This window comes from Semicossyphus pulcher, unplaced genomic scaffold (genome assembly GCF_022749685.1).
Source record: "Semicossyphus pulcher isolate SPU_LCO1_2020_fin unplaced genomic scaffold, fSemPul1.0.p SCAF_14, whole genome shotgun sequence".
Taxonomy (NCBI): Eukaryota; Metazoa; Chordata; class Actinopteri; order Labriformes; family Labridae; genus Semicossyphus; species Semicossyphus pulcher.
This window is the reverse complement of record NW_027211648.1, coordinates 7,521,149-7,535,309: the sequence shown is the minus strand read 5'-3', so window position 1 is coordinate 7,535,309 and position 14,161 is coordinate 7,521,149. Positions and strand designations below refer to the sequence as shown.

The window sequence follows — 14,161 nt, the reverse complement described above, 5'->3', positions numbered from 1 at the left end:
GATTCTTACTCCTCACTTTCAGGAGACACATAATATAATCACAAATCTCCTCACTCACTCTACTGAATCAGATCGATTCATGAAAATGTGAACAATGTGAGCCTAAATAGGACATGACATGACTGCATGTCATAGCTCAGCATATGTTAAAGAATACATAAACGATCTATAACGAATCTTTTTCTGAGAATAACATGTTCTGCCAGTATGAGCAGGAACATGCAGTCATTGCATGACCAATTTCAGTGGTACAGGAACAGACTGAACCTCCAGGCTCATTTAGATCACTTGACTCACGATCACGCTGAGATGATCAGAGGGCCACAGCTGAGTCTGCATTACAACAAGCCCGCAGGCTGATTGTAACATTACATGCAAAATAATTGTTTCTAGTATTGTTCTTTGGAAAAAGCTTTAATTGTGACAATTTAATGTGTTTAGAAAAGTTTGTTTTAGAAGTTTTGTACATTAGCCATCTTTTTTATCTTGAGCTCTGCTTGGTATCAGCATTAGGTTAATGGTGTATTATTTATTTTTCTCATGTCTGTTAAGCACTTCGGTCAGCTCATGTTGTTTTTAATGCGCTACATAGGAAATAATTTGACTTGACTTTAAAATGAAGCAGAAATGTTCACATGATTTTCATGATCATGCCTGGTTGGCTAAGAAATTGTGGAGACTTAGTCATGATGTAGAATTTCTAACCTTGTCCTGACGTCTGTCACACATCGTCAACTAATGATTCGCTGAAAGCCAGAGTCAGGACTTTGGTTCCTCTCCTTTATTACTATTCAGATTTATTTAATTCTACTTCCCACTTGCCCGTCCATGCAGCAAGAACTATCACCCACCATTATGGACTCTAAAAGTTTCATCACCACTTACTTTCTTCTCTCATCTCCTCCTCACCTTGTCGTGGCCTTTATTTCACCCCAGCAGTAGCTTTTTTCTAAACCTGAGTGTGTCAGTGTATGAGCTTCTATTTTTATTATCTACATTCAAATGCATAGTCATAATTCAGACCTTCTGAGAAAGGATTTATGACATAATACAGTATAATGCCTCTTTTCATGCATCATGAAGCAAACGCAGGCATCCAACTGTAGGCCGAAGTGGTCGGCAGACTGGGTGACAGTGCTTAGAAATAATAGGGAAAAGACATTAGGGCCTAAAGGGAGAGAGATAAAGAAACACAAAGGAGAAGGAAGTGGGACAATGAAGAAAAGAAAGGGTTATGAATAAGAGATCAGAAAACAGAGGTTGCGAGGAGGCGGTGATTTAAGAAATGGGCAGTCTGCCATGACAACAGGCCGGACTGAGAGGTCGAGGTTTCAATTTAGAAAGTGGTTTATGGGTAATCGAAGCTTCGAGTTCCTCTGAGAGGGCGAGGGCCAGATTTGAAAAAGCATTGGACCAAAACTCCTCTGCTCCACAGTGGTGCGGCATAAAAGGAACTATATCCAAATGAATGAAGTCGCAGCAGTTTTCATGTGAATGTCGGTAGGATATCTGGTGGAGTTTGGTTAGAAACACTTAAAGCCAAATTAAAAACACTACAGTGCATTATTGTATTAATGCTTTTAATATTTTGTTTTATTGTCTCCAACATATTGATGCTAACATCTGAGATTAGAGCACTTTCATTAGTGTTTATATTAGTCGTGGGGGAGGTCCCCTTCATTATATCAATTAAATTAGCCCCAGTTTGCATTGTATGTATTATATAGCCTACTGCAAAAGAAGGTTTATAATGCATGAATGTAATTACTGAATTTTTTATTCCAGAGTGCTTCTGCTTGACTTAATATGGTTTAAGCATTCTGCATTATTAAAGTTTGTATGGTATTTTTACAACATGGCCACTAAGATCTTCTATGCAACACAAGGGAAACCATTGTTCAGCTTTCTGTGGCAAAGAAATCCACATTTTTGTAATTTCCAAAGCACAGAAGCAGGACAGTTTTTATTGTGATAGCCCGCACGCTTCTGTTCATGCCCCTGCAGTGGTTACAGAAAGTGCAGGTATGTTGCATTGTTCAAAACCATCACAGATTTTTACAATTGAACGTGGTTTTTAATTCACATGAAACTTTAATGAGGCGCATTGATCGACAAAAGTGTCGGTGCTAGGATGTTAAAACACTTGGCCAGCTGTCGGCCTAAAGAACAGGCCTGATATTGACCGACAGATCAACTCCAATGAGTGATTATGCATATTTAATCACTGTGTTAGCTGTATTGACTTTTTGTTCCTTTTAAAAAGATGTTTTTCCAAGTTTTACAATAAAATATATATTTGCAGGTTTAATAGCCTAGCAGATCAAGAATCAACCATCATAGAGGAGATGTCAAACAGTGAAAGCGAGCCCTCTCTCGGATGTTGAACGGGGTTTCATGTTCATTATAGATCCTCATGCAATTCTTATGATGTCAGGGCATGCTTGGCTAGCTGCGGTTAGCATCCATTAATGGGTGTAGCGGCTGTAAGGTAGATGTCCTTGGAGTGGAAGAGGAGGAGACGCAACATCTGAGGAGGCAAATTGAGTTGGACAGGAGAGGTTGTCATCGGGTCTGTTGGGGGAATCCGTGGATGTCAAAGGAGACATGTGAGATCAGTGAGCACAATGTGAACGTTTGAAGTACATCATCGAAGTGTTGAAATGCAGTTCGGTGAGAAAGGAAGCTCCCAGGAGGGGAGGGCGAGCTGACAGAGATCCAATCTCTGACTAGATAACAAGGGAAGTGTTGTCAGAAACATCTTAGTGAGATCTCAGTAATTCCCATTGTAAGGTATTTCCTAACGTATGTCAGTGTCTGTGGAGCAACATGTGTTACTGCTGGGCAAAGATCAGGCCTGTTGTGTGCTTTGTCCACCACTCTATCTCAAATAAGCTACTATAATGACACCAGTAAACAGCCCGTTCAGTTGAAATCTAATCAAGAGGCACCATTATTACAAGTTAAAGGTCTTGTCTTTTTTCTCCTATTCATCAGACATATATCTGTTCACTCTGCCAGCCTGTTTTCCAACTCATTCCAACGTCTCCTCGCCGTGTTTTTCCCATGAAAAGTTCCAAAAGAGAAACGTCCGGAGGGTATTTTCTTTCCTGATTGCACCAATCCGCTTGTTTTTCACACCATGTAGAATGACCTCATTCTGGGGGGCCCCATGATCTTACGTTGCATGATTGACAGCTGCCCTTGACTCCTGCGTCTCACAGGAGGATCAGTGGATGTTGTGGTCCAGTGAGGGAGCGAGCTGCAGCACTGATAATACAGCCGGAGACGGTGTGAGCTGGCAGTCGCGTTTTCAGGGATCACGGCACAGTCTCACCAGGGTAATTGCCCCAGAAAGGGGGGGTGAGGGGCAGATGAAATGATTTCAGCACCTTTGAATTAAACATGGTCCACGGGATACGCACAATCCACAGGCTGCTTCACGACCAGCCCAGAGCCATTCACAACTGAGGAGTACACACGGTCTGTCTAGGTGTGAATTGTATTGAATATAAAAAGAAAGGTCTCCGTATTTGTTTTCAGCACCACTGAATTAAACATGCTCCGCGGAATCGGAACAATCTACAGGCCGCCCCCGCTGCAAAAACACACCGCTATCCAGAGGGGATTTTATACACACACACACACACACACACACACACACACACACAATTTCCATGCATGTGATTTAACTGAAATTTAAAGGGGATGATTCTCTATTTGATCTCCGTTCTGCTGAATTAAACATGCTCCAAGGACCAGGAACAATTCAGTGGCAGCACAGGGGGCTTTGCAAAAATAGATCACACATCTTCCCAAATGTGCTGCACATTGTGGTGTATGGCTCTTTGGAGGCTATAGTTCCCTCCATCCCATGTCAGCTTTGGAAGATTTAGTGGTGTAGGCAAAAGGTTTGTTTCCGTGCCTCCTGTCTGCCCTCTTAATCTTCTTTGGAGTTTCACTCTGCATCCTTTTTTTAATCCCAACTCCTGGCTGCTTTCCCTCAGTGTCATCAATCTTTTATTATTTATAAACAACAATTCAATTTTTATGTATATTTTATAAAGTCATAATCCACTAATCCAGGCTCAGACTCTCTATATTTTAACTATCAGTGTACCTTCTTTCAAAACCCAGTCTGATGCAGTGAAGCCGGTCTTTTGTCCGTCAGCAGTGAGACGTGTTTGCTCAGTGGCTGACGGGATGAAAAGAGGGGGTAGAGCTGCGTACTGCAGACCTCACCACAGCCGCTCAAACACGAGCAGGTACTCTATATTCAGTTTGTGTATCTGTGACTGACATCATGCATGTCACAGTGCGACCCCTCTCATCAGACCCTCATTGGGGACTTGTCAAAACCCGCTTAGCACTCAGTCATGAATGGTTAAGATCCACCACTGATCCCCTTCTGGTCTTTAGGGGGCCCCGGGGCTGTCGATCTGGACTGGGCCCTTGGGTGCTCTCTCTCCCCCACACACACATATTTCATACATGACTGTTGATTACAGTACATAGTCTTGCAGTTTTGTTTTTTTTGCACCACTCAGCTTATAAAAAAACCTTTTAAAAATTAATTGGAGGATATCAAAAATATATTACCGTCAAGCTTAAAAGAAGGCTATTTATATTTATTTTCCTAAACATAAAATATACAGAGAACTCCCTTAATGTTGCACTGCATTTTCTCAGTTATAGTTTTATTAATTGTTATTTATGTTATTTTACGTGTGTATATTTAACTTGCTGTAGAGAGAAATTCAGCATTGCAGCAGCACATGAAACAGAGCAAAGAAGAAAAAAATATAAAAAAATATATTTTGGATTGTTAAAGCCCAAGACAAGTATGTCAAGTACTTTAAGCAGTGGGCTGTATAAAGGGTGTAAGAAAGTAAAGGTACACTTGAGTATCAGTATTATGTTTTGTAATACTGTATGAATTCTCAAAAAACAATAATTTGTGATAAATATTTCACATCTTAACATTCATTTAAGTGAAGGTCAATTCTTTACACTTACTGGACAAAAAAGTGGTTCTGTAATGTTTGTTGTAACAGGCTGGTAAATGCAAATGCAGATCCTATTGTTCTGATAGCATAAAAAGGTTAATATTATTTACTCTAAGTTATTAAATTAGATTTTTTTTTTTTTAAATCACAATAAATGGCCCGCTTAAAGTATATATTGAATTATAACCCATGTATTGTTTTACATATCATCACCAGATTCTTGCAAATGTACAGTCCTAGCAGATATTTTATGAGCTGATGCAATGTATTTGGAATTTATACTATACATGGGAATATTAAGTAATAAGCTTAATAAATATAAGCAAGCTTAAAGTGCTAATCTTGCAGATTTTAATTTAAATAAATGTCTGTTAAGTCTCTATCTATCGCTGAATGAGGTAACACAATGGTGATTGAGCCTATGGCCCACTGATGAAAGCCTTTGCATTTGCAGTATCACAGACTGGGTGTCTGTGGCAACAAGCGGCGCCCAGTTAGTGACGCGTTTTCCATCAGCCAGCAGTGGTTGGTCTGCCAGAGAGGGTAGGCGGAGCTAAGCGGCTGCTTTTCCGGTCTCTGTAAGTGTTGCGAGTAAACAGTAATCTACTATGGCTGAACAAACAAAGAAAAGATGGATGACTACAGATACAACTTCAAATGGAAAATTCAAGTGAAAATCCAAAGAAAAAGAAACAAATTGGACGCTCAGATGAAGGCAAACGGTCTAAAAAGGAAAGCGACCGTCAGCGAGGAAAATCAAGAGCCAACCGTGGACGTCACACATGCAACACTGTGTGGATATCTGGGAAGTGTGCTCCCGCAATTACCATTTATCGCCATAGGTGCCGCCAAAGAGAACGAAACTGAGATCTTTGAGATTACAACTTTAAAGTGAATAATAATACATTCTTACAGTCATTCATTCCTCCGTCTTGTTTAGCTGTTATAGAGACAGTTAGTTGAGCCCTGTTTATGCCTCTGTACTTTGAATGGCAGACGTGTGAATGTCAGTGATCTAAATGTTTAAACTAATGTTGAATGATTTCATGGCTTTGCATTGTGGGACAAAATGGCCTTAAATAACTTTCCAGTACTTCATTGAATCACAGTCTCTGAACAAAGATTGGTTTGCCTCACAGCCAGCCATAAATTCAACTTTTTTGTTATTGCTATGACAAATTTTCCCTGTGATATCATTCCGAGGCCGTTCTCCTGATTATATTTGCTAGGCTTTCCACCTTCTCTCCCTCCGCTGAGCACAGAGTGATCTTTCCAGGGATCAAAGATCAGATGAGTGCTCACGCGCTCCAGGTTGGCACAGACAGAAATCAGGTGCCTTGATGCTGATAGGAAAGGAGCGGGCTGACAGGGAGGAGTGGCGCCTATCTGCTGCTCCCCCTGTGCTCCGATGTGACGAGCAGAGCGCCGCTGTGTAGCCAGGCGGAAAACTGCCCTTTCTGGCATGAGCTGCTTCAGCCCTTTGGCACCGTGAGTGCGTAGCCCTCCACCATCTCCACCATCCATCTGCAGCTCAGCTTAATCTGCAGCCTCCTGCTGTAGATCTGACACTGCTATTGTTACCTCCTGCTGCTGCTGCTCATGCTCTGGAGTCAGAAGTCAGTTATTAAAGATGAAGATTAGAGGCTGGAGGGTCAAGATTAGACAGAGATGCTGAGGGATATTTCTCCACATTTAATCTCTCTGTTTAATGCTGCGAGCAAACAGGGTCACCACCCACATACTTGATGCCTTGAGGACATGTTAAAATACCTTTGTTGATTTGTAGACACATTGCAGCAGTAAGCAGAGGAGGACAACCACATTGCTCCTTATACTGAATCTGTCTGCGTGTCTGTTATAAGGCTTAGTTGCAAATTGGCCCTTAGATTTATTCATTTATTACCACACCGAGAATTTGACATCATTACATCATACTCAAGCTTTCTTCTCAAACTACTTACAATAATCACATTCAACATCACTACACTTGAGAGGAAATATTTACTTTCCACTTGAATGTGCCCAATTTACTGGGCTTTTCAACTCACTGCTCATTACCTTCAGCTCTCAGTGGATGACACATCAGTAAGTCACTAAAAGACGTTCATGTAGAGTTACTATCTGCTGCCACCTTCTGGTGCACCAGCTGCTAGTGTTCACAAAGATTGTACAGCACTTCTAGGATGCTATTGCGTATGCCCATGTTTATTTATGTGACACATTCAGTGTGCATCTGCAGGCTCATTAAAGTTGGAGCAGATGATCTGATGATGGAAAGTGTACCGGGTGTTGCATCACTGACTAAAGGAAATCCACCCTTGGATCTTTTATCCAATAGAATCCTGTTCAACCCACTAACCAATGACAACTGTACACCTATTCTAAATCGTGTTTGCATCATATCTGTGTTCATCACGACCCTGATGTAATCACATCAGTCTGTTTCACTTAGCAAATTCTTTCAATCAGTCCATCATTTATTTATAAAGACACATAGGTCAACGTGACTGACAAGTTGTTCAGAGTTTATGTAGATATTGTAGAATAGTGGTGCATTGTTTCCCAGAAAGTCTTGGGCAGCTCATGTTGAACTGCATTTTGAAGCCAAAGATAAGTTAAATATCAAACTAATTAGATTCACAAGAATTCAATGGAAGAGGAACTTTAAGGGTAACCTGTAAAGTTTCTAATCAATGGGAGCTTTACTGGACCTTTTTTAGCAGTGGGACCTATTTTTGGCTGAACGGCAGAGTCAGCCCTTCACATGGGACTGACTGACTGACTGAGTAACTGACTGACTGACTGACGGTACTTTCAGAGCCATAGAGGGAGAGAGTTGCGACATTGCAATGCCGGATCATGGAGCATATTGGCCCTCCACTGACGCGACTCTCTGTCTATACAGCTCTGGATACTTTGTTCGGGGAGAAGCCAGGGCTGCTCCTTCGCCGCGCGCACCTGCTTTCAAACACGTTGTCATCGGCCTCATAAGGACAGTCCTTGTAACACATTGACCACAAAAGCGCACCTGATGTGGTCAGCCAAATACTAGGTTTTGACCTAGTCTTGTTTTTATTTAGCACACAAAGACACACATACCGTTAAGCACACAGGACAGCAATACGCACTTCTGTCATAGTCACTTTATTCCATTGATCGATGGTTTGTGGCAGTAAAATATGAAGATGAAAGTAGTAGTAGCAAGAAGAAGTAGTAAGAAGAAATAAATACTGCAATCTAGCAAATATGCCAAAATAAACTTCACTATTTAAACATAAAAAATCTTTAAAAGTTTTATATGAGGAATGAAACATTTGCGCATCGCGGAAGTGGTTGCCATCGGTTACTCATAATGATATGCATAGCATCACCCCGTCCATTAACAGGATTGGCTCCTTATGTTTGTGACGTCTCAAACCTGCCAATCTGAAAACGTGTTCTTCAGCCTGCCCTTGGCAGTGTTGCCAACTTGGCAACTTTCTCGCTAAAGCTGGCGACTTTCCAAATCCTCTTAGCGACTTTTTTTGTCAAAAGCGACTATCAACAAATCATGCGACTTTTTCTGGTGTTATTGGAGACCCTGACTTGAAAGCGTGTATCTTTCTGCAGTTACTGTCCTCAACGAGCAGTAGGTGCTGCCGTGAGCCCCTCCCCCGTTCCAAAGCACTCGCAGGTTGTCAGTCTCACAGTAGGCTCGCCCAGCAGTCCCAGCTGCAGTCAGAGCGGAGAGGAGACCCACACCACTCTGCGTCCACACTGCAAATGAATTGCGAATGCGCAAAGCTGCTGCTGATCCCATCCTGGCTTACAGAGCGGGATGTAAATGTAAATGATTCTTTAAAATTTCATATTCTAACATGTAATAATACAGGACAAAAATGATTTTCTGTCTCTCCAACGACGTTATTCCTCTCTCCTACAGCGTCCATTACAATTACATACAAATTGACAATTATGCAAATTAGGCGATGACGTCATTAAGGGACTTCTAGCGACTTTTAGGACAGCGAATATCTACTTCCCTTACTGAGGTGTTGGCAACACTGGTCCTTGGTACACTGCAGTTTAAAAGCAGACAGGCCCAGCCATGGAGATGACTGCTTATGTTGACCCTGATATGTCTCATGAAGAACACCTCATGGAGATGTTTACAAGGTTAAACATTTAAAACATAATTAAATATGTATACAATTAAATCCAATTTGCAGAGAGAAACCTCCTCATCAGCAGAGGGAGACATATCTGATCAGTATTAAACATGTCTTCTGAAGCCTGACACATCACTCTAACTCCAATGCAGACATAAACACGCAGGCTCACTCTCACACACTAAGAACTGGTGGTTTATTTGAACATGTGAGTCAGCCAGTCCCTGTGGGCCGCAGCTGGAGAGAGCAGAGCGCCCCACCCAGCAGCACCAGCGTCACATGTGGTTGCAACCACCCCCCCTCCATCCTCCCCCATCAGCCAAACTCCCCCTGATTTATGCGTGCCGGACACCCCTCCCCTTCTCTTCAGGATGTATTGTCCTCCTCTCGCTGCTCTGTCTGAGTAAAGTTTGAAAACGCTGTCGTTCACTTACGGCAGAGCGGTGCGACTGAGGAGCAGCTAGTGCCGGGTAGCTACTGTTGGCAGCCAGATGCCTGTTTGTGGTGAGTGTATTTTTATGTTTGTGCTGGAATGTGCTCCTCTGGTTAGAGCTGGAAGTTTCCTGTAGATTCATTGTGAAGAACTTTAATTTATAAAGCCTTGACAATCTGTGTAAGAGTGTGCAACTTTCTGTTAGGGTTGCTGTTTTATTCAGTTAATGATGTCCAAAAAGCAGAGACAAGTCAGTGCTTGTTCTTCTGATCTTTTGTCACATCATTCAATACCCCTTTTAAGACATCTACAATAGTCTTTTATAGTCATAGTGATATATATAACATGACATTCTCTACTCAATACAAATCTTTTAGTGACATTTGATTAAAGCAATTTGTTGTACTGATTTACAGATGAACGTTAAAGATGTAGCAAGAACACGTGTTTGGTGAGGATACGTGGCATTAATTAATTAATTTGGGACACTTTATTGAAATAAACTTTCACTTTTAAGTGTGTTTGACTCCTGTTGCTACTCTGTTGCGTCAGTCAGATGTGGTTTTCTGTGGAACATAGTTCCTGCTAATCTTCACCCACTTTGGACATTAATTCTTAGAAACGTTGTCAGCCATTGAAAATGATGCTTCACAGTCCTATCTCATCAGTACACTCCTGGTGTTGCCTTCTGAAACGAGACCACGCTTCAACAACCAGGATAAAGCGATACTCTTGCTGATACTTTGTGACCCGGCTCTGGTGGCTGAAAGGGTGAGACAAGACAGAGGAACTGTAAAAACACTCATTAGACACTCGGGGCCCCGGGGGCACATGGATCTTTTGTCTGCCTCTCTGAGATGCTGAGCTCCTGAGAAATGTGACACCACACTCTCCTTTTCAAGCCTCTGTGGTCGATGTCTCATGCTGCAATTTTGGCTAAGAGACCATTAATTTGGAGACAGGGGAGGGAAATATAAAGCACACAGGGATATTTTCCCATTTTGTAAGTCGTCCAGGCTGGTAATTGGTACTCGCCATTGTTTATTTGATTTAACATTCAGGTCAGCTTGTTTTCTGTGCTTGCGCTGTTTACGTTCGTCTGTGACTGGGATGTATACACGCACCGTGTCTAATAAGCACTCAGGGCCATGCAATATCATGTGCCTGTGTCACAATAGGCTGTTTATGTGGATCAGCGGCAGTCTGAGGCAGAGGAGCGGCTGCAGCCAGGCACAGCGCGGAGCTTCTCAGCCGGCCTCGGCCCCGTCTCTTGACTTTATGAAAAGCAGCCAGATTTTCAGGCCTCGCTCGACCCGGGGGCATGTCATTTACTAAATGAATGGCCCTCTTTTCTGGACAGTTGAGCCAGTCACAGTCCATCATGCCACGAGACAAGTGAGCCCACAGTATTACTTTTCACTGCAGAGGACTGTTTTCAGAGGGCACATTTGCATAGCTCCAGGGTCTGAATGAAGCATAATAATATAATCATGTGTGAAACAGTTTATGGAGATGCTGGATGCGTATTACTGCAGTCACACACAGCTTACATCGTCCATACAGTCATAACTCATGACTAGTTCTTAATGATAGAACTCTTTATTTCGCCCCACAGCAGCAAACTATAGTATTAAAAAATCCATCCATCCATCCTGCTTATCCTGAGCCTATCCCAGCTGCCGTTGGTGCGAGAGGCGGGGTTACACCTGGACTGATCACACAGAAAGGCCCACTACGTCCAAACCGGGATTCAAACCAGGAACCTTCTAGCTGTGAGGCGACAGGTCGAAGGCAGCATAATTTTAGATTAGAAGGAACTTTAGATAATTGTTGAGTCTTTTTCAAAATGTGATACAGCTGTAATACACCTAAAAAATGCTCATAGTTTTTTAGATAGTAATTTTTCAATGCCAGCTTTGGACGGTTAGACATCCTAGGGTGCTTTCACACCTACAGTCCGTTTGTTTGATCCGAATCAAAGACCTAACTGTTACAATGTTGCATTTTGCCTTGAGCTTGGTTTGTGTTCACACGGCAGCTTTTACAGGCGGAGCAAAAGTTCTGATGTGCGAGGAAACTGCTTTCTGATTGGTCAGAATTTCCACGTGGGAAAACTCTCTGAAGTAAACAAAGAGAGAGCACACTGATCAATCACGATCGCCCACTGTAATCTTTTGTTGTCGGAGTTGTTTTGTTTTTGTTTTGTTTACATTTAACCGATATTGTCCCACAGAGTTTCCACAAGCATTTGTGAAACTGTTTCTATTTCCTCATCCTTCCCCCACGTTTGTCCTACTATTCTTTCTGCCTGTCTCTGCAAGTGTGAGCACCCGTTAACAACCCACAATGCACATTGTTTTGCTTTGCTTCCTATATTAGGTCCTTCTTTAAGTCCGTTTATGTTCTCACTGCAAACGAACCGCACTAGGGTTCACTTGGAAACGGTCCGAGACCACCTCTCCAAGCGGTCTCGTCACCAGAGTATGATTGCTGCTTTCACAGCTGCCCAACCAAACCACAGCAGGGGTTGAACTGCACCAGAGTTCGATTAAAACGGACTAAATGCTGTGAAAGCGCCCCGAAAAATGGTTGAATAAATAAGCTACCCCTGAATGGGCCTGAACTTTATCAAACAGGAGCTTGCGTTGTATACTTATGTTATTTTCTGCTGGATGTGGAAACTTTATAAGGTAATAATGTGATGTATTATTAGGTGTGTTGCTTCTGTCGGTATCCACAAGGATCCAAAGAGCCTTTATTGACAGAGTGATCTGGTTTAAGAGGCCTCTTTAGTTTAGAGTGTTCTTGCCCTTTTAAGGAAACCACATGTGTTGATTCTGGTCCCAAAGGTCTGTAGGTCATAAAACTCAGCAAAAATCTTTTAATGATTTATCTCTTATTTCTTCTTCCCACACAGCAGAACGCACGTACAGTACCTTCAGGTCGCACAATCGTAGGAAACTTAAAGGGGTAACATCCAGGGTGTTCTCAGTTTCAGGACAAAGACTCATCCGACTGAGTAATTCTTACTTGATTTACGGTAGACTGAGCCGTGGCCTCTTGAGTCGACTCCTGATGAGTGTACGAGAGCGCAGCGAGGGTCTTGGGTGCGTCACGAGGTGCTTCCTCCTCCCAGGGGGTCAGGTCTGAGGAGGGCTGAGGAGGTGAAAGGGGTCGCTGGGCAGGAAGACAACAAGCTGGTGAAGAGACGGAGAGCAATATCACAGCAGGACGTCTCTGATACTTTCACACTCCTGGTGCTTTATCACACTGTTTCCTGGCTGTTTGTTTTGCCGGTGACCGTACTAAACCTTTAAACAATGGCTTTAATCATGACAGTGGTCTGTGTTTACAGTGTTTGCTGCTGTTTGACATCTTGTTCCACCTCTGTGGGGTGTCGTTTTCCTCCTCTGGTCTGTGGTGATATCTGTGTTTGAACGTCTCTTTATCTCTCTTTTAGGATGGCTCTGTGGGGAACCTTGATGACCTGGTTCAGGAGTATTCTCAGTATTACGGCACCTCCCTCAGTGACGTGTGTGAAAGGATGGAGGAGCTACGGAAACGCAAAGTAGTGCAGGACGAGGAGATGGTAAACAAGCTTTTTATTTGGCACCCTGAATCATCAATTAATGAAATATCTCAGCACTAAAGTATTGATGGTGTTTCTGCTGTCATCTTAATTATTTACAGCACAAACATTTAAATTCCAATTTTAAAAATTAAATATGTTTTTTATTCTCAACTTCTCATCAGCGACTGATATGCAAAATGAGAAGACACCTGTTCACACCAGAACAGAGATTACAGAGGTCATAACCAGCGACACATAATTGTTAACCGCTGTTACACGGGCCGGCAGATTCAGCAAACTGAATATTATTTCTATTTCTGTGTTACGATGACACTATAATTTACTCCTCCACTTCCCCTGCCTGTGCGTTTCAGGGAAAGGTTGACTCAGTGGCCACATCACTGCAGCTCCGCTCTCAGATCCAGGTGAGTGTCCAGCTCGGAGTGTGTCAGACCCCAAGAGGAGGCTGCTTCCTGCTGCGTGCGTCAGCAGAGAGGCTGATAAGAGGCCGGGGAATCGCCTGGTCATGATTATCCCGAGAAAAAACAAAGTAGATGGCTTAAAAGTTGCATTTGACTGACTGTGATGCAGAGCTGGTCTCGTGACTTTAATTTAAGTGTTAGAAATAGATCCTCAGATGATCCCAGTGACTTATGTGGGGCGGACAAGCAGCTAAAACTCCTGATCTTCTTACATTTCATTGCTACAGTTTAAAATCACCTGTTGCTTCTTTATTAAATAGTTATTTAAGTGGAACAAAACTATTGCACAAAACTAACATTAAAAAATAGCTCAGTAAATGTAATCATTGTCTCTGTATGAGTATTAATTTACACTTTTTCCTTTCAAGGAATCTCTTGGACTCAGCAGCAGCACCTCCACTCCAGAGACCGAGAGAAGGTATGAAAATAAACAGCAACGACTCCCTTTTTAATTTAATTAATTTACACAACATGTCACTGTGTTCGGTCACCAGAGAGTCTCAGCATCATTGACGAGGGGAGGC

At 42.4% G+C, this 14,161-nt stretch overlaps 1 protein-coding gene across 1 annotated transcript in view; it reads left to right on the top strand.

Annotated features, from left to right (window-relative positions):
* Positions 1-14,161, top strand: part of sash1b (SAM and SH3 domain containing 1b) — a 45,739-nt gene that overhangs the window by 20,113 nt on the left and 11,465 nt on the right. Inside the window, exons 2-4 of the mRNA XM_069661687.1 lie at positions 13,045-13,173; positions 13,530-13,580; positions 14,006-14,055. Coding sequence (XP_069517788.1) covers positions 13,045-13,173; positions 13,530-13,580; positions 14,006-14,055 — 230 coding nt within the window. The remainder of the gene's footprint in view (positions 1-13,044; positions 13,174-13,529; positions 13,581-14,005; positions 14,056-14,161) is intronic.